This window comes from Monodon monoceros, unplaced genomic scaffold, assembly GCF_005190385.1.
Source record: "Monodon monoceros isolate NGI ecotype Baffin Bay Population unplaced genomic scaffold, NGI_Narwhal_1 Super_Scaffold_14, whole genome shotgun sequence".
In the NCBI taxonomy this organism is placed as follows: domain Eukaryota; kingdom Metazoa; phylum Chordata; class Mammalia; order Artiodactyla; family Monodontidae; genus Monodon; species Monodon monoceros.
This window is the reverse complement of record NW_021703770.1, coordinates 73,302,010-73,329,027: the sequence shown is the minus strand read 5'-3', so window position 1 is coordinate 73,329,027 and position 27,018 is coordinate 73,302,010. Positions and strand designations below refer to the sequence as shown.

The window sequence follows — 27,018 nt, the reverse complement described above, 5'->3', positions numbered from 1 at the left end:
TGTGCCTTCTCCTTTTTCCTTAGGCTGGCTATAGGCTTATCAGTATCATTAATTTTTTCAAAAAAACAGCTTTTGGTTTCCTTGATTTTCTCTACAAATGTCCTATTTTCAATTTCCTTGTTTTTTTATTCTTACTTCTTTTCTTCTGCTTACTTTGATTTAATATGCTCTTTTCTTCTCATTTCCTAAGCTGGAAACTTAGATTACCGACTCTTGAGCTTTCTTCTTTTCTAATATATGCATTGGGTGCTATAAATTTCCCTCTAAGCACTGCTTGCACTGCATCTCACAAATTTTGAAAAGCTGTATTTTCATTGTCACTTAGTTCAAAATATTTTTAAATTTCTCTTGAGTTTCCTTCTTTGACCTCTGTGTTATTTAGAAGTGTTGTTTAATCCCCACATATTTGGGGATTTTCCAGTTATCTTCCTGTTATTGATTTCTACTTTAATTCCACTGTGGTCTGAGAGCTGACACTGCATGATTCCTATTTTTTTTAATGTGTTAAGGTGGGTTTTATGGCCCAGAATGTCTTGGTGAATGTTCCATGTGAGCTTGAGAGAAATGTGTATTCTGCTGGTACTGGATGAGGTAGTCTATAGATGTCAATTCTATTCAGGTGATTGATGGTGTTGTTGACTTAGCTGTGTCCTTATTGATTTTCTGCCTGCTGGATCTGTCCATTTCTGAAAGGGGGGTGCTGAAATCTTCAACTATGATAGAATTCATCTATTTCTCCTTACAGTTCTATCAGTTTCTGCTCCACATAGTTTGATGCGCTGTTGTTAGGCATATACATGTTAAGAATTATTATGTCCTTTTGGAGAACTAACCCCTTTATCTTTACAGAATGACCTTTCTTATCCCTGATAAACTTTCCTTACTTATAAGTCTGCTTTGTCTGAAAGCAATATAGCTACTTCTTCTTTCTTTTGATTAGTGTTAGCATGGTATATTTTTCTCCATTCATTTACTTTCTAATCTATATGTGTCTTTATAGTTAAAGTGGGTTTCTTATAGGCTACACATAGTTGGGTCATGCTTTTCGATCTGCTCTGATGATCTATCTTTTGCTTGGTGCAGTTAGACCACTGACATTCAGAGTGATTACTGATACAGCTGGATTAATATGTACCATATTCATTTCTGTTTCCTATTTGTTGCCCTTTTTTTCCGCCTTTTTTTTTTTTTTTTTTTTTTTTGCGGTACGCGGGCCTCTCACTGTTGTGGCCTCTCCCGTTGCGGAGCACAGGCTCCGGACGCACAGGCTCAGCGGCCATGGCTCACAGGCCTAGCCTCTCTGCGGCATGTGGGATCTTCCCAGACCGGGGCACGAACCCGTGTCCCCTGCATCGGCAGGTGGACTCTCAACCACTGCGCCACCAGGGAAGCTCTTTCGCTCCTATTTTTGTCTTCCACTCTTTTTCTGCCTTTTGTGGTTTTAATTCAGCATTTTATATGATTCTATTTTCTCTCCTTTCCTACTCAGCACGTCAGTTATACTTCTTTTTCTACTTTTTTTAGTGGCTGCCCTAGAGTTTGCAATATATTAATTTACAATTAATCCATGTATACTTTTAAATAGCACTATACCACTTCACGGATACTGTGAGTAGCTTGTAATAACCAAATAATCTTAATTCCTTCCTCCCGTCCCTTGAATCATTGCTGCCACTTATTTCACTTATATATAAACATACATAAGCAACGTGTATAAAATACATAAAAGTGTACATACTCAAGGATATTGTTGCTATTAGTTTTTTGAACAAACTTCTATGTTACATCAGTTAAGAATAAGAAAAATAAAAGTTTTATTTTACCTTCAGTTGTTCCTTCTTTGATGCTCTTCCTTTCTTTATGTAGATCTGAGTTTCTGATCTCTATTATTTTCCTTCTCTCTAAAGAACTTTTTTCATATTCCCTGTATGGCAGGTCTACTGGCAACAAACTCCCTCAATTTTTGTTTCTTTGAGGAAATCTTTATTCCTCCTTCACTTTTGAAGGATAACTTCACAGGGTACAGAATTTGGTGCGTTTTTTTCTCTCAACATGTTAAATATTTCACTCCACTCTCTTCTTGCTGACATGGTTTCTGAGAAGTCAGATGTAATTCTTACCTTTGTTCCTCTGTAGGTAAGGTGTTTTTTCCCCCTGGCTTCTTTCAGGATTTTTTTTTTCACCTTTGATTTTCTGTAATTTGAAAATTCCATGTCCAGGTGTAGTTTTTTTGGTGTTTATCCTGCTTGGTGTTCTCTGAGCTTTCTGGATCTGTGGTTTGGTGTCTGACATTAACTTGGGAAATCCTCAGTCATTACTGTTTCAAGTATTTCTTCTGTTCCTTTCTCTCTTTCTTTTTCTGGTATTCCCACCACATGTATTTTACCTCTTTTGTAGTTGTCCCATAGTCCTTGGATATTTTGTTCCGTTTTTTTAGTCTTTGGTTCTCTTTGCTTCTCAGTTTTGGAGGTTTCTACTGATATATCCTCAAGCTCAGAGAGTCTTTCCTCATCCGTGTCCAGTCTAACTTATAAGTCCATCAAAGGCATTCTTCATTTCTTTTACAGTGTTTTTGAGCTCTAACATTTCTTTTCGGTTCTTTCTTAGGATTTCTATCTCTCTGCTTAACTTGCCCATCTGTTCTTGCTTGCTGCCTACTTTATCCACTAGAGTCCTCAGCATATTAATCCTAGTTGTTTAAAGTTCCCAGTCTGATCTTCCAACATTACTGCCATGGCTGGTTCTGATGCTTCCTATGTCTCTTCTTCTTTTTTTTGCTTTTTGGTATGCCTCGTAGTATTTTCTTGATAGCTAGACATGGTGTGCTAGGTAAAAGAAACTGCTGTAAATGAACCTTATGTAACGTGGTGGTGAGGTGAGGGAGAGGAAGCTTTCTGGAGTCCTTTGATTGGGTCTCAGTCTTTCTTGAACCTGGGCCTCGGGATTGTGAACTTCATGAGTGCTCCTCAGGATTTTTTCTACCCCTTTGGGTGAGACAGCATGATTAGAGCCAGCTAGAGTTGGTTATTTCCCTTCCCCAGGTCAGTCAGACTCTGATGGCACCCCAGCAGGCTGGGCTCTGGTTAACTAGTTTCCCCTGCGTGCAGGCCTTGTTAGAATGGAACAATAGTTAGAACTATTTCAAAATGGTTCCTTTCCCCTCCCCCTGCCAGAAGCCCAAGGGAATTTTTCTCAGATATTTATTGTGGGAACCTGGTCTGGCTTCTGGAGAGAAATCTCCCCATATGGTGGGGGCCCCCCATGACTGGATCCCCTGGAGTTTTTAATCCTCAGACTTGTGCACACTGAGCCTCCTGCAATTCACCAAGCACGGCCCAGCTCTCCTGCCAGGCACTGGTCCCCCGCTGGTCTCCACGTGTGAGTCCTGCTCAGGTAAGCCACAACTCCCTGTATTCACCTGCCTCTCCAGTCTCATCCTACCTTCTCCCCTATGGATCCAAGAAGGATTGTTGATTTTTTCAGTCTGTTCAGCTATTTACTTGTTGTTCAGACGTAGTGGCAACTTCCAAACTCCTTACATGCATAACTGGAAACCAGAAGTCCCTCTGTTTCATTTTGAATGCTGGTTCCAGATCAGCAAGTAGTTACAACAAAAAGCGATCTGCACAATGCAGAGGATGCCCCTAAATGACCACAGTATGTGCAAATCTGGTTAATGTAATGTGCTGTGTGGGAGGAATGTCTGTGCTGTTAGAAGGACTCTTAAGAAGATAGTATGCAATAAGCAAAGTCCACGTTTAGCGCTTCTTACAGACTCCTTTTTCTTTAATTATATTTAGAATGTAAGATTCTTACACGAGAATTCCTCCACTAAAAATATCATAATAATAATGTGGAAAACTCCACGTACCCAAAGAGAGATCACAATTTTCTAAATTAGTTTTGGAAAATGTTAAACCCAGAAATGTCATATGTTTATTTAAAATCACATGGAATGTTTTTTAACATGATTATTAATGCTAAAAAGTTAAAACTTACATAAGGGTTTTTTTCCTTCAATTTTGTTCATAAGTAACTGTTTTAATCACTGCATTTATGGCTACGTACTATTTATAGAACAACTGAAATATACTAAGCAGAGGTAAAGGTCCGAGAAGAAAGTAGTTATCACCCACACCCTCGGCTTGCTGCGTTCCTCTCTATTTACGTACACATGAAAGACCGAGAGAGGGTGACACTCTTATAACTTATTATTCTGCTTGAAAATAGGTTCAAAAAGAAGCTAGAAACAAGGAGAAAATTCTACAGGAAATCCTCTACCTACAAAATTCAGTGTTCCTTTCCTGAGGTCCTGAGCTGTCCGTATGCACATATTGCTGCTTCTGAATTAGAGGCTGATGACATTTAAAATCATTCGGTAGGAGAAAAATGATGACATTTTATGATGCTAAATTATAATGTATAAACTGAGGGTCTATATAAAAGTTCTCTAAAGTAAGCTGTCACTGTTTACATATTTTGCCAAATTTAAGAATATAAAAATCCAGCCCTGCTCAAAAGAACAAGGGACATACCAGGAACTGCACATGGGGACGGGAAGATCAGAGCCTGCACGTGCCACTTACAGAGCTGTGGATAGGACTGACCCGCTCGAGGCCCCCTGGACTGAGGAGACCCTGGTGTGTGCCCAACGCACACCCCAGCAACTGCATTCGGCCCCCCATGCCACCCACAGCAGTCAGGGTTACATGTAACCCACCCGTCATTCCACGTAAACACAGGTGTTAAGTGGAAGGAAGAAAGAGTTCACGGAAATAATTCTTCAATCAGTCATAAAATCGTGAAAAAGAATTAAGTAACATTTTCACATGATATACAACTCTATGCTCCATGTTCTATAAATCAGGGATAAGTCCTTCTCTACATTATCAAGAAAAGTAATATTTAACTCCCTAGAGCAGAGTCTAAATCAAGAACCAGAGACAACGCAGTTCCATGATATTGTGAGTATCCAATATCCAATTTATACTTAAAATGTAATTTTTAACTTAAAACCAAAAAAAAATTCCCCTCAGTAAAAAAGAAATGTTAACTTTACTATATCCAAAATTACGATTTAGTCTAATCAACAGAAACTGGTAAAAATGCAATGCCAAAAATCTAAAAATCATTTACGGTAGAAAAAAGTAAAAAAATCAAGAGTGCACCGGAAATCTGGAAACAGCCAGGGAGGGCCTCGGAGAAAAACAACAACAGAGAAAATGTGCAAAACTGTCAGGAAAAGCTGCTGCTGCCATTCAGACTTTCATTCTACTTTTACCCATGGGTGTATTTTCATTATCTTCAACTAATTCATTCACTGTGTTGTACTAAAATATACCCTTTCTAAAATTTTTTTTTTTTTGGCGGTACGCGGGCCTCTCACTGCTGTGGCCTCTCCCGTTGCGGAGCACAGGCTCCGGACGCGCGGGCTCAGCGGCCATGGCTCACGGGCCCAGCCACTCCGCGGCACGTGGGATCTTCCCGAACCGGGGCACAAACCCGTGTCCCCTGCATCGGCAGGTGGACTCTCAACCACTGCGCCACCAGGGAAGCCCCTAAAATTTTGTTTTAATTAAATCAAAACAAACAAAATGTTGAGAGGAAACCAAGTCAACTGTGTTTTCAGGTTTTATTTGGTGTGAAACATCTTTCGGACACCGGTCCCATGGTTTAGGTTAAAAAGCCTCTATTTTAGGAAAGTAGAAAGGCAGACTTTACCAGCATGATTTACTAAAGGCAACTTGGTTACGTGCATAAAGATACTGATTCAAAATCCTTTTACGTTTGGGGAAAACTCTGCTGAAGATTTACTTTCCAATGGCATTCTATTTGGTCTCACACTAATCTGATGTTGAAATAAATTGCTATTACTTGAGCAATTTTCACTCTCTGGCACCAAGTGCCAAAGAAATGCGTTTGTCACAACGAAAGACACAGGTCACGTGTGAGTTCTAATCTGCATATGAAAACTCCTTTCTCAAAGAAAGCATAGGAAAATGCTGACACTAAGCTTCTCCATTAAAGGGAATTTATCATAACTAAAACATTAAAGCTAAAATAGCTTGGTACATAATTAGAGAGGAGGGGGAAAAGGATATTCTCTCATCAGCTAGTCAATGACAAAGAGCAAATAAACCAGTTTCTGGCTATAAAGACAATTTACTTTTCCTTTTGTAATCGTACATCAAAAAATTTACTGAGACCAAATCAGATTCCTAAATTCAAGAAAAAGTTTTCAAATTTTAAATGTTTCATCTTTAATTCATGATCATTTGCACAATAAAAATTCTTAACCAAAAAATTTTCTCCACTGGCAAAGGGAAAATTCCCAGTCAACATCCTATTCCATACCCAGCTTTTTTTCCACATTAGAAATATACATTACAAAAAAAAGGGGGGTGCTTCCCTGATGGCGCAGTGGTTAAGAATCCGCCTGCCAATGCAGGGGACGTGGGTTCAAGCCCTGGTCCAGGAAGATCCCACATGCCGCGGAGCAACTAAGCCCGTGCGCCACGACTACTGAGCCTGAGCTCTAGAGCCTGCGAGCCACAACTACTGAGCCTGCGAGCCACAGCTACTGAGCCTGCAAGCCACAACTACTGAGCCCACGTGCCACAACTACTGAAGCCCGCATGCCTAGAGCCCGTGCTCTGCAACAAGAGAAGCCACTGCAATGAGAAGCCCGTGCACGGCAACAAAGAGTAGCCCCCACAGGCCGCAACAAGAGAAAGCCCACGCGCAGCAACGAAGACACAAGGCAGCCAAAAATTAATTAATTAAAAAAAAAAACTAACAGTAAATTCTTCAAGAGAAAGAACTATTAAAATGAAGTTGTTGTTTATTAACAAAAGAAGAATTATGCTTCAACAGCCCTACTTTCAACAAAAGGGGAAAATAAAACTGTATTTAATGGAAACTTCAGGAAAATATCTGTCAATAAAAGCTCACTGATTGCAATAGCCTCCAACTCTATTAAATGCCAACATTCTGTAAACGAACTTCATGAAAGAAACGGAAACAAACCAAGAGAGAGAAAATTACTAAATAATTAATTTACGTTGAAAAATGTGGCTCAGGGTAAAGTAAAAGAAGGAGGGAATCCAGTGGAGTATTCTCTAGTTTCCTGACAGACTTGAAAGATTTTTCTCTGCTAAATAGTAGATAAAAAACCATTTTTGAGTGCCCTCTGCCTTGAATCCCATTCTTCTTGCATAGACGATATGAAAAGAGTAAAAACATTTTCAGTCCCTCAAGCACCACGCGCACCAGCTCTGAAATCTATCCCTAGTCCATCTACTGCTTGGTACCAACTGTTACCATTCTAGTCCATGGCATGAGCCATCCCTACCCACGGCCACAATGAGAACCTATGAAACGGTCTTCCTGCTGCCACACTCACCCCCCAACCATCCACTCTCCACAGAGGAGCCTGTGAGACCTTTCAAAGTACAAATCAAATCCTGTCACTCGCCTGTTAAAACCTTTAACCATGACTTTCAACTCATCCAACAGAAGGACCCACCAGACCCTCCGTGATCAGATCCCGGCCACCTCGCCTCGCCCATCTCCTTTCCTTCTGGCCTCACCCACTCCTTCAACTTGCCCTCGAAGCCCAGCACTGCTGACAGTTCCCTGTGGTGGCAACTGGCGCAATGCAGGATGCTGAACAGCATCCCTGGCCTCGACCCACCAGCTGCCATTAGCACCACCTCCCAGACCCCAGCTGCCACATCCAAACATGTCTCCAGGCGTTGCTCTTAAAGAAGCCAAGCTCCCTCCTGCTTCCTGGTCCTTTCCCCTCCCGTTCCCTCCACCTGAAATCCAACCCCCAACACTGGAGGTGGGTGACTGGTTCCTTTCCATCACTGTCTCAGCCTGGCTGCTGGGACCACTCAGAAAGGCCATCTCTCATCACCCACTTCCATCACATCTGTCACCTGGAGCCTAGCGTAACAGGGTACAAATTAAGTGCTCAAAGAGCACCTGCTGGAAGAATGCATAAATATCAGTATTCATGAGAAAAGTGCTTAAGTGGCAGGATCCTAATATTTAATACGTGATGTCACGGTGGCAATCCTGGATCCTCTGCTATCCTGTATCTGCCTGCATCTTTCACACGTGAGCATTTGCATGTGCCATTAATCTGTCCTTTGGAATTATCAGTAGCATTACCGTCAGTTAGCGCATCTTTCCCAAGGATGGGGGAATAGAGAGGCATCTGAGCTCAGAAGAGCGCGGAACAGCCAACCTACTGCTAAAACAGCCATGGCCGAGAGAGTCCAGGGGTGTCCGCTCACGGACACAGATGGTTCACCATTGTATCTAAGTAGTCACTCTAATTTATCTTGTTTTGAGTACAAAAAGGTCAATAATTTTGACTTAAAAAATAAAAGCAAGAGGAAAAACATGACTCTGGCTACTATTTCAAAGGCAAAAGGCTATAACGGATGAAATGTGAGAGCTGAATCTTAACTGATCAATCAGCTTTTACTGTTTTCATGTGAACTGGTAAAAATCCATTCAGGTTAACCGTACGCCGAACAGTTAAACCCTGCAAAATTGTAGCGTCTCTAATCAGTAGTCGAGATGAATTCCATTCAACTCTCAAAATACTTATTCACCTATGTCCTAATGGTCCTTTTAGTTACTTCTGGAGTTGTTTCTGATACTAGTACTTTGAATATACATTTCTTCAGAACATTAATGCAGCTGTTTTTTCTAAATTATCACATCACTGCTCTGAACGGCTAAAATGTAATTCTAGGTATTAATCAAAATCACTGCTTTAAAAGCCACCACTCATCGGAGCCTTTCCACAAGAACTTCTGGACAGGAACGTGAGGCCCAACAGAGCAGCAGGGGGTGGGCGGCACCTACCAGTTGTGCACCATGAGCTTCTGCACGGCCAGGAGGGCATTGTAGCGCACCTGCTGGTCCTCGTGGTGCATGTGGTTCATCACCAGCTGCTTCCCGCCGAGCTGCTCGATGACCCTGGGGGCCAGAAGCCACGTGGTGAAGACGCTGCACTTACTTTCAAATGCAAGCTGTTAGCAGAAAGCCCCAACTCCGAACTGCCCAGTGGTTTTACAAAGAAAAGTTACCGTACAGGTAAGTAAACCAACACACGTGTCTTTTTTAAAATATCATTTTCTCCAAATCACAGACTTAAAGTTTTTATATATTTTCTCTTGAATCCCTAGTGATAAATCCAACTGTTACTCTCATTTCCTAGTCTGGGCAAATGTCATCAACCTGGACTGCTGCAGTAATCTAGATTACAGTGTTCTATAGGCAGTTGAGTAGTAACTTCTTTATCACCAGGATTTGTGGCTTGCTTAAAAACCAGTATACTGAATAGCACCTTATGTCTGAAGTAACATCAGGTCAGCACTAAGCCCAGCAGTCGCCATGCTGTGGACCAGATGCGGGCTCAGATGCAGACAGCAGAGAGCACGAGGTTAAAAAGCACTCCGTAGGAGCCATGTTAATTTCCTGAAAAAACTTGATTTGTTAAGATATCTGCCCTTTCCTGTAATGATGGAACATGAACATGCCACATGACCTGCTGGGCAGTGAACAATGAGAAAATTCCTGTTGTCAAGAACACCAGGAAGACTGACAACCAGCACCGCTTTCTGTCACTGCCCCCTCAACCCCCTGAAAAATCCAGTTACTACAGACACAAAAGCAAAGTGAAAATGGTCATTTGCCTCACGAATGGAAGGAGGTTCTCTGCTCCTCTGGGGGGGAGCGGGGGCGTGCAAAGAGCCGGCGAGTGTCTTTAACCCCAGCCTGGGGGTGTGGGAGCTGCGGTCGGTGCCGCCTGGTGAGTGACATCGCCACCACACAGTCCGTGACAAGTGGCACCTAAGTGCAGCAGGGCTCCTGGTGGTTTAAGACAGCCTCGCAGGTGAGCACATGGGGTCAGGGGTGAGGGAGGGGCTTTATCTGTACGCCTTTTTATATTTTATTTTTTAAAGCATCTTTTTTAAAAAAATGTACTGAATTGAGAAAAATAATGCAGTATAATTATACCCAAACTTTATGAGTGCTTGATCCGTGCCAGGTATGCAACAAGCTTCTCCAAACAGCACACAACAGCCTCAGTCTCATTTAATGCTTTCTCCCTCAACTCCCATCCTTTCACTGTTAGCGTACCTAAGTGATTTCACATTACCAAGCCAGCCTCACCTCCTCTGCAAAGCCTTACCTGTCTCCTCCCAGAGGGAATTCCTCACTCTTCAGTACTTGGAAACACATCCTTCCATTACTATATATCTACTGTGACTTTTCTTACACGTGTTATATTTCCTTTTATATTTGGAACCTACTCAGGTCAATAACAATATAACCACAAATAATAATTGAAAAATCACCAGTGCTAACAAAATGGCTTTTGAATTAAATCATACAAACCAAAGAAAACCCTGAACGTGAAATTTCTGGTGTGATCTCTGCTGGCTACTGCACAACAGTATTGTACACGTGTGCTTATGTTTTCATACTTCCCATCTTTAATTAGGTTTATCATTTATCACGATTCCCAGTACTATGGTCATCTTGGTTCTGCTAACTCCGTCAGCTCCTCAGCTGAACGAGTCTACTTTACAGGAGTATATAAACTAGGACCTCTATGCGGAATGTCTCGGGACACCCCGAGGAAACCAAGGCTCCTCACTTACCGCTTGCCTCGCGGGTAATGCCGAACGTACTCGCCGACGTCATGGGCAGCAACAGCTAAGACTTGTGGGTCATCGGACACCTCCAGAAGTTTGGTCAAAATCCTGAAATAAATTTAATACAAAGAGAGATTGATTTCTAATTCTTTTCTAGAGCACAACAGAGCAAAGGTATAATGCTGATACTTTCCTGAAAATAAACATTTACAAATATAACTGTATTTTCTACAGGTTTCACTGCTACACACGATACACTACACATGATTTACTGCAGGTAAGTTAGCAGCTTTCAAACCTTTATACACACATTAACAGGTCACTTTCAGATTCACAACGTCCACCACCCACAATTCCCACAATACCAGGGAAAGGGAAGAAGGGAAAACATAGGGAGTTTTTAGGGCAGTGAAACTATTCTGTGTGATACTGTGACACAGCAGGAACTGTACAAAAGAAAGGCATGAACCTGAACGTAAACTATGGACTTCAGTTAAAATAATGTATAAATATTGGTTCATCAACTAACAAACGTGCCACACTTAGGCAAGACGTTAAAAATAGGGGAAACTGTGCCTGGTGGAGGAAGAGAGGGTATATGAGTACTCTCTGTACTCCCTCCAATTTTTCTGTAAACCTAAAATTATTCTAAAAATTAAATTCTATTAATTTTAACAGTTATAGTAAGGTATATATGTAGTAATTCTACCAAGAAACTGAGAAGATGACCCAAAAAGGGGAGATAATATTTGCAAAGCATATTATCTGATCAGGGATTTACATCCAAAATATATTAAAAAACTCTTACAACTAAATACTAAAAAGAGAACCCATTTAAAAAATGAACTAAGAATCTGAACAGACATTTCTCCAAAGATATAAAATGGCCAATAAGGACATGAAAAGATGCCTGACTCGTTAGCCATCAAGGAAATACAAATCAAAACCATGATGAGCTATCACTTCACACTCACTAAAACGGCTAGAATCAAGAAGTCAGACAACAGTAAGTGCTGACATGGAGATGGAGAAATCAGAATCCTCATACACTGCTGGTGGGACTATGAAATTGTACAGCCACTTTGGAAAATAGTCGAGTAGTTCCTAAAATGGTTAAACAGAGTTACCATATGATTCAGCAATTCTATTCATAGATGTCTACCCAAGGAAGAGAAATAAAAACGTACGTCCACATAAAAACTTGTACACAAATGTTTATTACCAGTATTTTTCATAATAACCCAAATGCCCATCACCTAATGAGTGGATAAATAAAATGTAATATGTCCTTATGATGGAATATTATATGACCATAAAAAGGAACAAAGTACTGCTAAATGCTACAACATGAATGAACCTTGAACACATTATGGTAAATGAAAGAAGCTGGTCACAAAAGAATAAATATTATATGATTACATTTACATGAAATTTTCCTAATAGGCAAATCCATAGAGACAGAAAGTAAAAGCTTAGGGCTGAGGGCATGGTTGGACAGAGAAGTGACAGCTAAAGGATACAGGGTTTCTTTTTGAAGTGATGGAAAATGTTCTATAATTGACTGTGTCGATGGTTACACAACCCCGTGAATATACTGATTTATACACTTTAAATGGGTGAATTGTGTGGTATGTGACTTATATCTCAGTAAAAAAGAAAGACACTTGCACATATTAGGTCATCTTTATTATAACAAAGGGAACCGTGCAAAGCAGTGGGGAAAATGTATGTTATTTTCAATAAATGTTGCTAGTTCAATTAGATATCCACGTAATGAAAGAAACAAATCTTGACCTACCTTATACACCTTACCCAAAAACCAATTCCACACGGAATGGAAATCTAAATGTGAGAGGTTAAACGATAAAGCTTCTAGCAGATAACACAGGAGTATATCTTCAGGACCTTGGGTAGGCAAAAACTTCTTAACCAGACACAAGAAAGCACTAGCCATAAACAATAAACTGAGCTACATCAAAAGTAAAGAGTTAGTGGCATTTGACGTGGTAGAAGAAGAGCTGTGATGAATACATATGACCAAGAAACCTATAGAATTCCCACAAAAACAAAAACTTGAACAGGCACTTCTCATGGGAAAAAAGATATCCAAATGGCCAATAAGCACACGAAAAGGTATTCATCCACATGAGTAAGGAAGAAAATAGAAATTAAAACCACGGAATATCTAAAAATTTTAAGAGGGACAAAAATGTGTCCACGAGTATGTGGAAGGATGGGGGTTTTTCAGAGTGTAAACTGGCATTTAAAACTTACTTCAAGAGCTCATAATTCTTCTCATTTAATCTCACAGCATTTTCTCTCCAAAATTTCTCAGATTTGTGCACAGGACTCCATTCCAATCTTCCAGATTTAAGTTCTGAACTATATTCATCAAATGAGCTGTAAAAAGATTTCAAAGTTTATAAGAATATGAGAGATAGATACTCCAAAATTTAATAAAATAAAACATCTTCACTAATTATTTAACTACAAAGACTGATCATACTTTGTACATTCAAAAATTACCTCTAAACAAGTTTAAATGGCTTAATTTTCAATAAATCATGTGAAACTTATTCAGGGTACTAAGGTCCAGTACTCCTGTCAAATTTGAATGTTCACCATGAGATATTAAAAGGAGCACTTGCTTTCAAAATTCTAACCTTAATATACACATAAATGTATGTACATCACTAAAATATCTGATAGGGACTTCCCTGGTGGCACAGTGGTTAAGAATCCACCTGCCAACGCAGGGGACACGGGTTCAAGCCCTGGTCTGGGAAGATCTGACATGCCGCAGAACAACTAAGCTCGTGCGCCACAACTACTGAGCCTGTGCTCTAGAGGCCACAAGCCACAACTACTGAGCCTGCGTGCCACAACTACTGAAGCCCACAGGCCTAGAACCCACGCTCTGCAACAACAGAAGCCACCGCAGTGAGAAGCCCGCACACAGCAATGAAGAGTAGTCCCCGCTCGCCACAACGAGAGAAAGCCCGTGCACAGCAACAAGGACCTAACGCAGCCACAAATAAATAAATAAATAAAAATAAATTAAATATCTGATAATCTAGCATTGTTTCTACCATGCCTCTTAAAACACTGTATTTGCCAGACCACTAGATACATAAAAATAAATTTATGTAAAAGTATATTACTTTAACACAAAATAAAATAGTATATTCTATTATACTTTAAATGACAAACCGTGATACTGCAGTATAAAAATAAAAATACATACCTCAGTACAATATTTTTAAATGTGACTACCAACAATGCAGAGGTAATTCATTAACTGAATTAGCCCACTACAGATTAATTAAAAACAAAAACCTCTGTACATGTAACAAACTAAAATGCACTTTAATTCAAAAATTATTCACTATGTATCAAGCAACAATCATTCAAATCTTCATAATATAAAACTGCTTTAATGTGGTTAGCCAGTGAACGAAGCGACAAGACATGCTTATACTTTCTTTCAAGTAAAATTTTCAAAAAGAAGTAGCTATTTAATACTGATTGATAATTCAGTATAACAAAGATTCACTAGTTAAGTTGATCAGAGTAACCTGTTAAATAAAGTAGTAACTTAATGAAAGGCTATTTAGTATAAGTAATATTGTTTAACTAATATTGTTAAACAATATTGTTTAACTAATATGCTAAACCTGTAACAATATAAAGAGACAAATCTATTTCAACTGCTCCCATCACCATGTTAGCTGTATGTAAACAGCAATATTTTTCCCATTACCAAATTTAACATGAAAAATCAGTAAATAATAACAATTGGCTAGCATGGATTAAATAACTTAGAAAGCTATCACTAACCTTATTTATTTTTTTAAAAGGGTCTCAAATCATTATTACAGAAGAACTAATGAGAATTTTTTAAATAAACATAATAAAATAGAATTTGTATAAACTGCAAGCCTATTGCTAGCCTATTATATTACAAACAACTTATTCATATTCGAAATTATAAAAAGACAAAAATCATCTGCCTTCCTCCACAAAGCTCCACACAAACCACTGATACGGGTGACAGCTCCCATCACTACAAAAGCTTTGGGGCCTTGGGCTTATGGGCTGCACTGAATTATCTGGTAAACACATTTTTGGAACACATACTATACTAAAGGCACTTGCTGGACACCTCATGGAAAATCCTACAAGGTTAGAATTTTTATCACTATTTTACCAAAAGGAAAATTGAGACTTTACAATGTCAAGAGGCTTGTTCAAGGCCACACGTGGACAAAGTGGCCAAACAATTCAAACTGGAGTCATCCTGGCTCCCAAACCCAATCTACTTCTAGTGAGTAACTCTCTTTCTAAAATGTATCAATAGTTCAAAAACAAAGAATGCATGGGTTAATGGAAAAATCATCAAGCTATTATTAAACAAAAAAGAACCAGGACCAGAAGAATACATAGAACCCTATTTGTGTGTGTCTGTGTGTGTGTGTGCGCACGCACATGCATGCATGCTAGGGGGAGGGGGGCTAGGGTTTTTTGGGAATGAACACAAGAAACCAGAGGGGCAGGGGGAAGTAGGTGGGGAAGATGGGGGTACTGGTGTGTTGTCCCTTCTGTACTGTATTGTATTCTGTAGTGTACTGTATTCTGTATTCTGTACTGTATAAAAAAAGGGATTTTTTTCTTTACTGCATGTACATCACTTGCATAATTTTTAATATAAAAAATAAATAAAACCAATAGGGACTTCACAAAAGCAGGAGGGCTTCCCTGGTGGCGCAGTGGTTGAAAGTCTGCCTGCCGATGCAGGGGACATGGGTTCGTGCCCCAGTCCGGGAGGATCCCACATGCCGCAGAGCGGCTGGGCCCATGAGCCATGGCCGCTGAGCCTGTGCGTCCGGAGCCTGTGCTCCGCAACGGGAGAGGCCACAGCAGTGAGAGGTCCGCATACCGGAAAAAAAAAAAAAAAAAAAAGCAGGAAAAAATACTCTTTCCATATCTAAGCAAACCTCCTCCACAAATTAACAATGACTGCTGCTTAAAAAAGATTTTAAACCAGGGGGAGATTCTCAAAGGGTGGCACCCACAACCCGTGGTAGAACACCAGGTCAGATTTTAGACAACAGAGAACAGTGGGGATCTACACGAAAGAGGAGAAATCACACACAGCTCTGACCAATGGTTGCCATGATGGTGAGCCAGTGTTTCCATACCCCTCAATTTTCAATAGAAGACATGATGTTTTAGTGCAATCTTTTGAGTTTATAGTTCATAACAAATTTAAATTTCCTTAAAATATGAAGCAAGTCAAACAAGGCCCAATATACCCAGCCTGTGAAAATTAAAAAGAATAACATACCTAAGATCCTGGACACTCTCACCAAGTTTCTCCAAGAGAAATTTTATATCTTCACTGATATCTTCGTCATCATACTTCTGCTGTTCCAAGTTCTCCAACTGTTTCAGAACTTTGCACTGAATCATAGCCAGAGCATACTCTTGGCGAGTTTCTCTTTCAGTTGATTTTTCTAAGAAGTTCTGGGTTAGACAAAGACACAATGAGAAATGATATAATTTGTTATGTGATGTCTCTGCACCTGCTTTCACATCCTCTCTCCCCTTCCTGTTCTCAGGTTAACTATCACCTTAAGTGGATGACTGGATCACAAATCCTGACTTCTTTCCTAAGCATCTGTCCCACATCAGGAGCATCCTTCTGATTCCTTCATTACTTACTGGTTTACTAAACATTTTAAATTATTGACCTAGACAAGCCTCAAAACACTGAACACATTTACAGTGAGGTCCATCACCATCCTTCCTCACAGCCCTGCTCTTGAGGTCACCACCATGAACACTCCATTTCTTGGCCACATGGAGCCCTTAGGATGCTAAGAAAGACTGTTTCCTCAAGTATCTCTCTAGTTCCCAGTCACTGACCTTTTTCTACGTCCAATCAACCTGTAAGTGCACAAAGGACAGCAATTTAAAAAACTCTCTTGCTTCAGTAATTATCAGAAAAGTTTTGTGACATTCAAGCAAATTCCTCAGTTTTCTTCTGCGATTTTTAAGAGTACTGATGAAATCAGCAAAGGAATCTAAGTATTTCTGAAGATAAACTGTTCACTAAATTAACCAATATTTCAGAGCAAAACCATGCTCATGCTGAGGTCTAGAACAAGGACAAACAAGCTCTCAAGAAAGCCACCTTCACAAAGTTGGTAAAGAAGGCCTGTCAAATCACCCACACTCAAAAAAATCCTGGAATAACAATTCTAAATCAACTGTACCAAAATTTTAAATTTCTTTATTTTTGCAAGGAAGTTATATTTCTAATAATTATGCTAAATAAATGCAGAGAGAGATTTAGCTTAGCATATGGAAATTAGTGAGATCGATCCCTACCAAAATTCCAATTTTCACAGAAATAGGAAAAACAATGCTAAAACTTGTATAGAAATATAAAAGACTCCAAATATCCAAAGCAATCCTGAGAAAGAAGAATAAAGCTAGAGAAGTCACACGTACTGATTTCAAACTAAACTACAAGCCTACAATGATCAAAACAGTACGGTAATGGCATAAAACAGACACAGAGTGCAATGGAACAGAATAGAGAGCCCAGAAATAAGCCCGTACATATTCAGTCAACTAATATTTGACGAGGGAGCCAAGAAAACCTATTGGAGAAAGGATAGTCTCTTCAATAATGTCAGCAGGGAAACTGGATAACCACATGCAAAAAAATGAAATTGGACCCGTATCTTATACCAGTCACAAAAACTAACTCAAAAGGGATTAAAGACTTAAACATAAGACCGGAAACTGTCAGACTCATAGAAGAAAACACAGGGGAAAATCTCCTTGACATTAGCCTTGGGAATGATTTTTTGGATATGACACCAAAAGCACAGCAAAAGTAAAAATCAACAACTGGGACTATATCAAACTAAAAAGCTTCCGCACAGCCAAAGAAACAAAAAAAGCAAAATGAAAAGGCATCCTACAAAATGGGAGAAAACATTTGCAAAACATATATCTGATAGGAGGGCAATATCTAAGATGTATAAAGAACTCATTTAACTCACTAGCAACAACAACAACAAAAAAGCACAAGCCAATTAAAAAATGGGCAGCGGCTCTATACAGACATTCTCCCAAAGAAGACATAAACATGGCCAACAGATCATGAAACAGTGCTCAACATCACTGATCATCAGGGAAAATCAAGTCAAAACCACAATTAAATATCACTTTGCACTTGTTAGGACAGCTACTATTAAAAAACAAGACAGCCAGTGTTGTCCAGATTGTGGAGATAAGAGAACACTTGTGCACTACTGGTGAGAACATAATATTAACTTCAAGTATAATGGAAAAGGTTAAGGATAAATATTGTGACACCAAAACAACCTATAAGAAATAAAATACTACAAAGCAGCACAGTTAAAAAGCCAATAGAAAAATTAAACTGAAATTCTAAAAAGAACTCAGTTAACGTAAGAGAAGGCAGGAATGGAAGACAGAACAAAAAACCGATGAAACAAACAGAAGAAAATAATAAAATGGTAGACCTAAATCCAACCACACCAATAATTACTCTAAATGTCAGTGAACTAAACACTCCAATTAAGAAGCAGAGATTATTAGAACAGATAAAAATTCAAGACCCAAGTATATGTTGTCTCAAAGAGACAAATTTTAAATATAAGACACAGATAGGTTGAAACTAAAAGATGGAAAACCATAAGTGGAAGAAAGCTGGCATGTCTATATTAATTTCAAGTAAAGTAGATATCAAGACCAAGAGCACTGGGGCTTCCCTGGTGGCGCAGTGATTAAGAATCCACCTGCCAACGCAGGGGACATGGGTTCGAGCCCTGGCCCGGGAAGATCTCACATGCCGCGGAGCAACTAAGCCCGTGAGCCACGACTACTGAGCCTGCGCTCTAGAGCCTGCGAGCCACAACTACTGAGCCTGCGTGCCACAACTACTGAAGCCCACGCGCCTAGAGACCATGCTCCGCAACAAGAGAAGCCACTGCAATGAGAAGCCCGTGCACCACGACGAGGAGTAGCCCCCGCTCACCACAACTAGAGAAAGACCGCGCGCAGCAACAAAGACCCAATGCAGCCAAAAATACATAAATATAAATAAATTTAAAAAAATAAAAAGTTAAAAAAAAAAGAGCTTCAAAATACATGAAACAATAACTGGCTGAACTGAAAGGAGAAACAGACAAATCCACACTAACAGCTGGAAATTTTAACAAATCTCTCTCTTAGCAACTGATCACTGATAGAACCACTAGACAACAGAATCAGTACAGAGATGATCCAAACGATACTATGAACCACCCTGATTTAACTGACATTTACAGAATGTGATACATCTGCAAAACATGCATTCTTTTCAAGTACACATGCTACATTCACCGTGACAGACCGTAAGATGAGCATAAGACAAATTTCAAAGAATTGGAACCATATAGAACATGTTCTCTGACCATAATGGAATTCAAATAAAGACCTTAAACTGTAGGGTGCCTTGCATTCTGATAACATCTCCCTTTATGAAACTCCTCCCTTCACCCCTCGCTTTTGTGAGATTTTACTTATTAGTCTACTTAGTTTTCTCTGTTACCTTTTCCAGTTACTTTTCTTACTACTATCTCTCCTAAATTTAGAAACATATCAAAACTCTTCTGCTCATATGGTCCTACACATTTGTTGCCAGGAGAGTTACACTTCATATTTAAGATATTATCATAACTAACAGTTTCAACTATAACCTCAACCCAGTCAGTGTAACTGGTAAAGAACAGCCCGATGGCGCTCTTCTGAAACCATCTCTCCTCTCGATTCCCTAAGACGACAGCACTTCGAAATTTAGTCATGTTTGACGCTCCCCTTTCCTTCAAGCCTATGTCAAATCAATCAATAAACCTTACTTGTTTTTCCCTCGAAACATGTTTTAATTTCATCTCTCCATCTCATTACAAAGAATAAAAAGGTTGTGAAAAATATTTGGAAAATGAATTTACCAGAAACAAACCTAGATCATCCGGCAGCAGTGCACCCTTTAAAGTCGCTAAACTCAATGGCATCTTCACCTCAACAAAATCAAAAGCGTAAATATCATTTTGGCCTGTGTCCAAGTAACGGTGCAGAGCAACCTTGACTTCACTAAGAACAAAGTGGAACCAAGTGACCATTCAGATCCTTCCTTCACCAAAACTGCTAACCTTGTAACATACATGTTAAAGCAGTGCTTTTCAAACCATCTGTGGTGAAGACCAGTTCTGTTTGATTTTCAATTTCCAATCAGTCAGGAACAAATACTTTTAGTAAAAAATACAATAAAAATGAATTTCTAGAAAAATGAACTTTAAAAGACATGCAAAATACAAGCTCAAATCTTATATTATTAAATTTGACAGACATGTCAAATTACTGTAAGTTTCTAAATGCTTGCTCTCACTTTCTGTACTTATCCCTTGCCGGCTGCTAGCCAACAGCTGACAGAACGGCACCGAAGCAGTGCTGTTATTATGGGACTCAGCCCAAGATTAAAAATGTCTCAGTCTTACCAAACCTCTTCCAAACCTGGTATCTAATAAACGAGAGATAAATTCCTGAAATAAGGAATGAGGGATGGATCTAGGAATAAAATTTCTTGATAGCAACACTTCTACGTCAAAGCAGTGGGCAAAACAGTCCCCATACACCCAAACCAGAGCAGGTGTCTCTGAAGGGGTTATGACTGTGAACTGTCTGCAGAGGAAGATGTAAGTCTGTGTTTGTCTGTGTCTGTGTGTGCATATGCGTGTGGGTGTGAGTTAAACATCATGGTTAGTACAGCTAATGTAAATCCAAATTCAGTTTGGTGTTATTTCTTTCTAAGCTTTTATGCTGAAAACCATGCAGTTGTAAAATACAATTTATCTTATTATCTGACATATTACGGAGGCTCTTGACTAAACAGAGCCAAAAAGAGAAAAACTCTACACAGCAAATATGGTCTTGAATATCTTTCTCAGTCACAGCCTCAAAAAACATTCTAATTTATTTTAGAAACGAAAGATTGACATATCAAGTTAACCAATGGAATAACATTCATGGAGACCTGGAGTTCAGCACCTGCTATGAATAATTGAGACAGACATTTTCAAAAATAAATTCACCCAGCCAAATGGAAAGAAAAAAAAAATTAACAGCTGCTAGATTTCTTCAGCTCACAGCAGCTCAGCAAGCTTCCAAAAGCACAAAAATTCCCCTCCCGAGTTTCAGGATGTGGGGAAAAGTGTGCATAATCAGACAATCCTCAAACAACCTCATCGGTGAAATCTCTATTAAAGGTTACAGGAATTTGAGAATAACAAAGAAAAAAAAGAACACGTCATTTTTTACACCTATTCGATGGTCTAAATCAAATGGCTTTACTATGTCCTTACTAATGGCTCGATTTTAACTCAGTTGTGTACATCAAAGTTCGGGATGTCTAAAGATGTTCTTCTGATATTCAGTCTTCAGTATAACCATGCAATGATTTATCCCAATTTATCAAGGACAGTCCAAAAAACTAATATACCTGTCAATAGGTTGCGTGTATTTTAAATAACCTGAAATCCAAATTAGACAATAGAAGCCGAGAAATTAGCATAAGTTCAACACATTGTGGGTAAAAAATTGAAACTGCAAATGAAGTATAAATAAGATTTTTAAATCTTGCTAAATAAACATTAGTAAAATATTCATGCTGTCTTTTCTAAATCAAACAGAACAGCACTTCATCTTTGCCTAGGTTCCACATTAACTTAGAACGCAATTTCTACAGGTGGGCGTTAAAGAGGCAAATTGCTAGTATTTTATGCTTTTATGGAGCGAAAAGGCAGGAAAATAAATACAGATTGTATATTTACTACTGCCAGCCATCGTCTGTTATTTCGTTGAATTCTTACCCAATCTTGAAGTGAGTTAAGTGTCACTAACCACCTTTCACAAGTGGAGAAATCAGCTCTGAGAGTTCAAACCACTCTCCCAGCAACCTAGTGCTGGGATTCACCCCTAGGCGTGTCTACTCCAGAGCCTACACTCTTGCTAACACACCACGTGGAAAGGAAAATTAGAAAAGGGTTATGCTATTGTACCCCTCAAATTTTCATAAAAAGCAGATAATCAATCTGGAGAGCTCCCAAATCAGGTCAAAAGAAAACTAAGAATCTCAGTCTGGCTTTATACTTCTTGTACTTTTTGAACTTTGTATACCGTAAACACTCATCATGGTGACTTCATGAAGTCTCTCCATCAGAAACAGATTCACACAAAATACAAAGTCCCTTAGAAAAAGTATCTTGTCATATTCATCCTTCCGTAATTGGTGTTCAATAAACATCTGATGCATTGAGACGTGGATAGATAATCCATGAAATGGGGGATGGGGGGATGAACAGGAAAAAGAAAGGATAGGATTGGATAGGTAAGGGGGAGGGAGGGAGAGGGGGAGGGAACAGCTCAAAGGTAGGATCCAGCTAATATCAACAAACACCTCTCACCTACCATGTACCCATATTAGAGGTACCTGCTTCCAATGACCCTTTTATCTAACATAATAATGACTTAACAAGAAAATCAATGGGAGGAGGAACTTTGAGAAGGGACAAAATACTAAGCAAGGTCTGTGGGAAGCTCAGCTAGAACAGCTGCCACATACATTATGGGCAAAGCAGTTTATGCTGGGGGCTGTAGAGGGAGGGACAAGACAGGGGTCAGGGTTAACAGATACCAGCTACTGTGTGTGAAATAGATGAGCAGCAAGGACATACTGTGTGGCACAGGGAACGACAGCCATTGTTGTGTAATAACTTTCAGTGGAGTATACTCTATAAAAATACTGAATCGTTATATGCCTGAAACTAATGTAATATTATAAATCAACTGAGATAATAAATAAATAAATGATTTGATAAGACAAATGGCTTGTCTCAAAAAAAACCCAAAAACGGACTTCCCTGGTGGTGCAGTGATTAAGCATCTGCCTGCCAACGCAGGGGACACGCGTTCGAGCCCTGGTCCAGGAAGATCCCACATGCTGTGGAGCAGCTGGGCCCGTGAGCCACGACTACTGAGCCTGCGCTCTAGAGCCCGCGAACCACAACTACTGAGCCCGTGCTCCACAACAAGAGAAGCCACCACAATGAGAAGCCCGTGCACCACAAGGAAGAGTAGCCCCTGCTCACCACAACTAGAGAAAGCCCACACACAGCAACAAAGACCCAACGCAGCCAAAATACATAAATAAATAAATTTATTTAAAACAAAAACAAAAGCATCTTACGCTGAGCTTTAGATTAAATCTCAATCCATTACTATAAATTATTAGTATCTGATTTCTTCCTAAAACTCACAGCACTCACTATATTATCTAAATGACACTTATAAAAAACAATGTAAGGGGGCTTCCCTGGTGGCGCAGTGGTTGAGAGTCTGCCTGCTGATGCAGGGGACACGGGTTCATGCCCCAGTCTGGGAAGATCCCACATGCCGCGGAGCGGCTGGGCCTGTGAGCCATGGACGCTGAGCCTGCGCGTCCGGAGCCTGTGCTCCGCAACAGGAGAGGCCACAAGAGTGAGAGGCCCGCGTACCGCAACAACAACAAAAAAAAACATGTAAGTTTATCAAAACTGAGGGGGAAAGATACAAGTGTAGAGATATAGTCTATGAAACAAGAGAACAGCTGAAATAAGACCCTGAGTTCTACAGCAGTTCTTCCCACACCTATACTTCACCTTAAACAAGTCACCTTATTAACAAATTATCAAAAGAAATAATTTTGTGCTAAATGTTTACAATCTTCAACATTTGGAAAGATAGATATTTTAACGTAAAAAATATGTAACTAACATACAGAAAAGGGTAGGTAGCTATGAGCTGAAAAAATACGATTCACTTCCATGTTTATCACTCAGGCAACTGTTGATCTTTCTATTTCCCAGAAGTGAAAGTCATACAAAGGGAAAAAAAATAATAATCCAAAACATCTTTCTAGGATAATCTAATTGCAAAGATATTGAATCGAGGATGACTATCTTTCCTAACAGTTCACCAATTAAGAAAATCTATTTTTTTAAAAGAGTTTTCACGCCAACTTCATGAACAGCTTCCAATTTAGAAAAAAGTCCACGCACTAAGAGAAAGAAAGTAGGGACTCTCTGTATTCTTGCCCAATATATAATTACTGGAAACATAAATTTGCACTTTTTTTTTTTGCAGTACGCAGGCATCTCACTGTCGTGGCCTCTCCCATTGCGGAGCACAGGCTCCGGACGCGCAGGCTCAGCGGCCACGGCTCACGGGCCCAGCCGCTCCGCGGCATGTGGGATCTTCCCAGACCGGGGCTCGAACCCGCGTCCCCTGCATCGGCAGGCGGACTCTCAACCACTGCGCCACCAGGGAAGCCCAATTTGCACATTTTTGAAAGGTGATTTGACATTATCTATAAGAACTGGTAAAAAGTATATTCTTGACTCAGCAATTCCATCTCTGGAACTTACCCAACCGAAATACTCATCAAAGTGGGAAAACATATGTAAAAGAAACTGGAAACACCTCACATTTCCATCAACAGGACACTGATTACATAAACCACTTTACATCAACACAGTAGAATATAGCCACTGAAAAGAACACTGAAGATCTAGTACAGGAAAATGAAAACACATTTATTATATATTGTTAAGAATAAAGTTATAGAACAGTATTTATAGCCTGACACCACTCTTATTTTTAAATACAAAACAAAATTAGACACCTATTTATATATTTATCTCTATTTGCTTAGAAAAATCTGAAAGATGTTAGTGACTATATTTGGCAAATGTGGTGTCTATGCCATTTACGGTTTTGCAATACATCTGCACAACCTTTTATTTTTGATTTGTCGTTGTTTGTTTAAGGAAAGCGTAAGAACAAACAATGGTTAAAAACACAAATTCTAAAGCCAATAGCTTGGATTTGTAGGTCTATCATCTCCCAGCCACTCTTACGTGTCATCCATTTAGATGGCTTCCCCCCACCTGTCCACTCCCCCTGCCATGAGTACAAACTGGGATATTTTACTCCAAGCTCACCAAGATGCCACACTTCCATAACTACATGGAGAACAAGCAACTTTTTCCCACCTGCTAAAAGCCCTGAAATATACTCCACAGTAAGAAAAAAATGCCTTACACACACACACACACACACACACACACACACACACACACACACACACAAAACACGTACCCGGAATGCTGCAAGAATGATTCTTGTCACTTTCTCTTTGACCGATTCTTGCAGGATGTCGGACAGAACAGGAATGATGTTGTAGCGTCGCAGGTGTTCACACATCTGAGGACTGAACGCCAGGAGCCATATAGAAAAAATCATCTGATACTGGAGCTGAAAGCCACACTTGTTACTCAGAACTCCCATGATGCTGAAAAGGAACGCACGTTGAGAAAACATTTAACACGACAGTACAACAGGAGAGAAGAAATAACTGATTGTTCTTTTTGCGCTGATGGATCAGTCTCTCTGAATCACGTCCTCTTTTTCCCCCCGAAGGAACGAGCAAGCCAGACCCCTGCTCACAGAGGGCCAGTCCTGCACGGCGTCACGTAAGCCTCTCTCCAGAGTCTCAAGGACACCACCGCCCTCGCTGCAGGGAGCACGGCCCACAGAGGGAACAGTAGGAGGACCCTGACGGACATTCAAGAAGTAAAAGCCTCAGGACATGGTAACACAGCGGATGCACATCTCAGTGAAGCCAGACGGTATAATCAAGATTTTCAGTCTGGACTGAAAATGATCCAAGAGGATCATTTAGAGCTTTAAAAATATTTAGGAAACTCGACAGAGAAAAGAGGAAATGAGTTTGGAAAAAGCCTTTCATGAGTCTGAATTTGACACAAAGCCAATCATCAAATTTGGTGTCAGAACCTCAGAAGCTTCTAGTTCAGCCTCCCGTCTTACTGTAAACATAGTCAGTAAGAACATATCAATATTGGTTCATCAACTGAAACAAAGGTATCACACTAACACCAGCTGCTAGTAACAGGGAAGACCGTGGGAGCGCAGGCACATACGGGCACTCTCTGTGCTTCCAATTGTTCTGTAAACCTAAAACTGCTCTAAAAAATAAAAGTCTGTTAACGAAATTAAATACATTTTAAATCTAATTTTGCGATTTACAACTACTAACTTAGTGGAAGGCTTATATTTGTGCCATTTCCCCATTTTTGTGATTTGTATACACTTATAAATTCGCTGAATTGCCCTTAATTTTCTCATGCATGATTTCTCCCTTGAACCTGTTCTACTTTTGGTTGGTACGTAAGGCCTGCTTTTATTTAATATTGATGTCAGCATTCAACAGCGGTCAAAGCACAGCATTTTATACTATCAGCACCCTGGTACCTGGCTTCCTTTGCGCTCTGACTGTTCCACTTGTTAAGGTCAGCCTGCTACACTCTGGGATGTTGTGGCTGACAATTCACTTTCCGCGTTCCCCATTTCCGCTTTCCCCGCTGGCTCGGCGACAGGAGGTGCTCGCGGCTGACTCAGGGATGGAGGAAGAAGGGACCTCTCCTGTCGACCTCCTGTTCCTGCCAGCATCACTTCAGCACGCTTCTTCACCCGCGGCAGCAGCTGAATTCATCCTGCACGGGCTCTGGCAGAACGAGCGTCCCTGCACCCTCGAGACACTAGCACCTGCCGTCTGGGCCCCCGACCTCGAGGATGGGGACCCAGCCCCAGCTGAGCTGTACTGTCCCCTCCAGGCCTGAACTTCACTTCATGCAGCCCCTCCTGCAGCCCGTGAATCCTGGCAAGTCCAACCTCTTACCCTTTGCTCCCCGCTTTAGGGGTAGTAGGATCCCTGACACTTGAGAGTCCCTTTATTTACCTGTTTTCAGAAACCCAGTTCACAAATTTATACCTAGTTTATACCTAGGGAGAATTTAATTTCTTCACATTAAATTTTCTCTGTTAAAAGGGAAAATTTTTAACGGTGAGAGGGGCGAAGGAGAGCTCAAGGCCAATACACTGGTGCTGAGATCCAGACGGAAGGTCTCAAGGGGAGGCGTGCTCAGCGATGCGGACACCGCAGAGAAGCTGAACAGAGTAAAAGTGTGCCCACAATAGACGGGATTCTATTGCAGAGACAAGGTGGTCTTCTATACCCAAATATCAACCACAGAAACACCCTAATGAAGCAAAATAAGGCCCCTGTTCACTGAAATAAGGCAGGGATTCCCTTAGGGGCAAGAACCCAACTCTGAATCCAGTGAGGCAGGAAGAGCGAGCTAAGGGG

General features: G+C 40.2%; 1 protein-coding gene across 4 annotated transcripts in view; it reads right to left on the bottom strand.

Annotated features, from left to right (window-relative positions):
• The window catches only part of ATP6V1H (ATPase H+ transporting V1 subunit H), a 93,415-nt gene that overhangs the window by 34,670 nt on the left and 31,727 nt on the right, over positions 1 to 27,018 (bottom strand). For all 4 annotated transcript variants that reach the window (XM_029222650.1, XM_029222651.1, XM_029222649.1 and 1 more), the window contains 5 exons: positions 24,951 to 25,143; positions 16,024 to 16,202; positions 12,954 to 13,079; positions 10,686 to 10,787; positions 8,881 to 8,994 (listed from right to left, as the gene is read on the bottom strand). In XM_029222650.1, the coding sequence (XP_029078483.1) occupies positions 8,881 to 8,994; positions 10,686 to 10,787; positions 12,954 to 13,079; positions 16,024 to 16,202; positions 24,951 to 25,143 (714 nt within the window). The remainder of the gene's footprint in view (positions 1 to 8,880; positions 8,995 to 10,685; positions 10,788 to 12,953; positions 13,080 to 16,023; positions 16,203 to 24,950; positions 25,144 to 27,018) is intronic.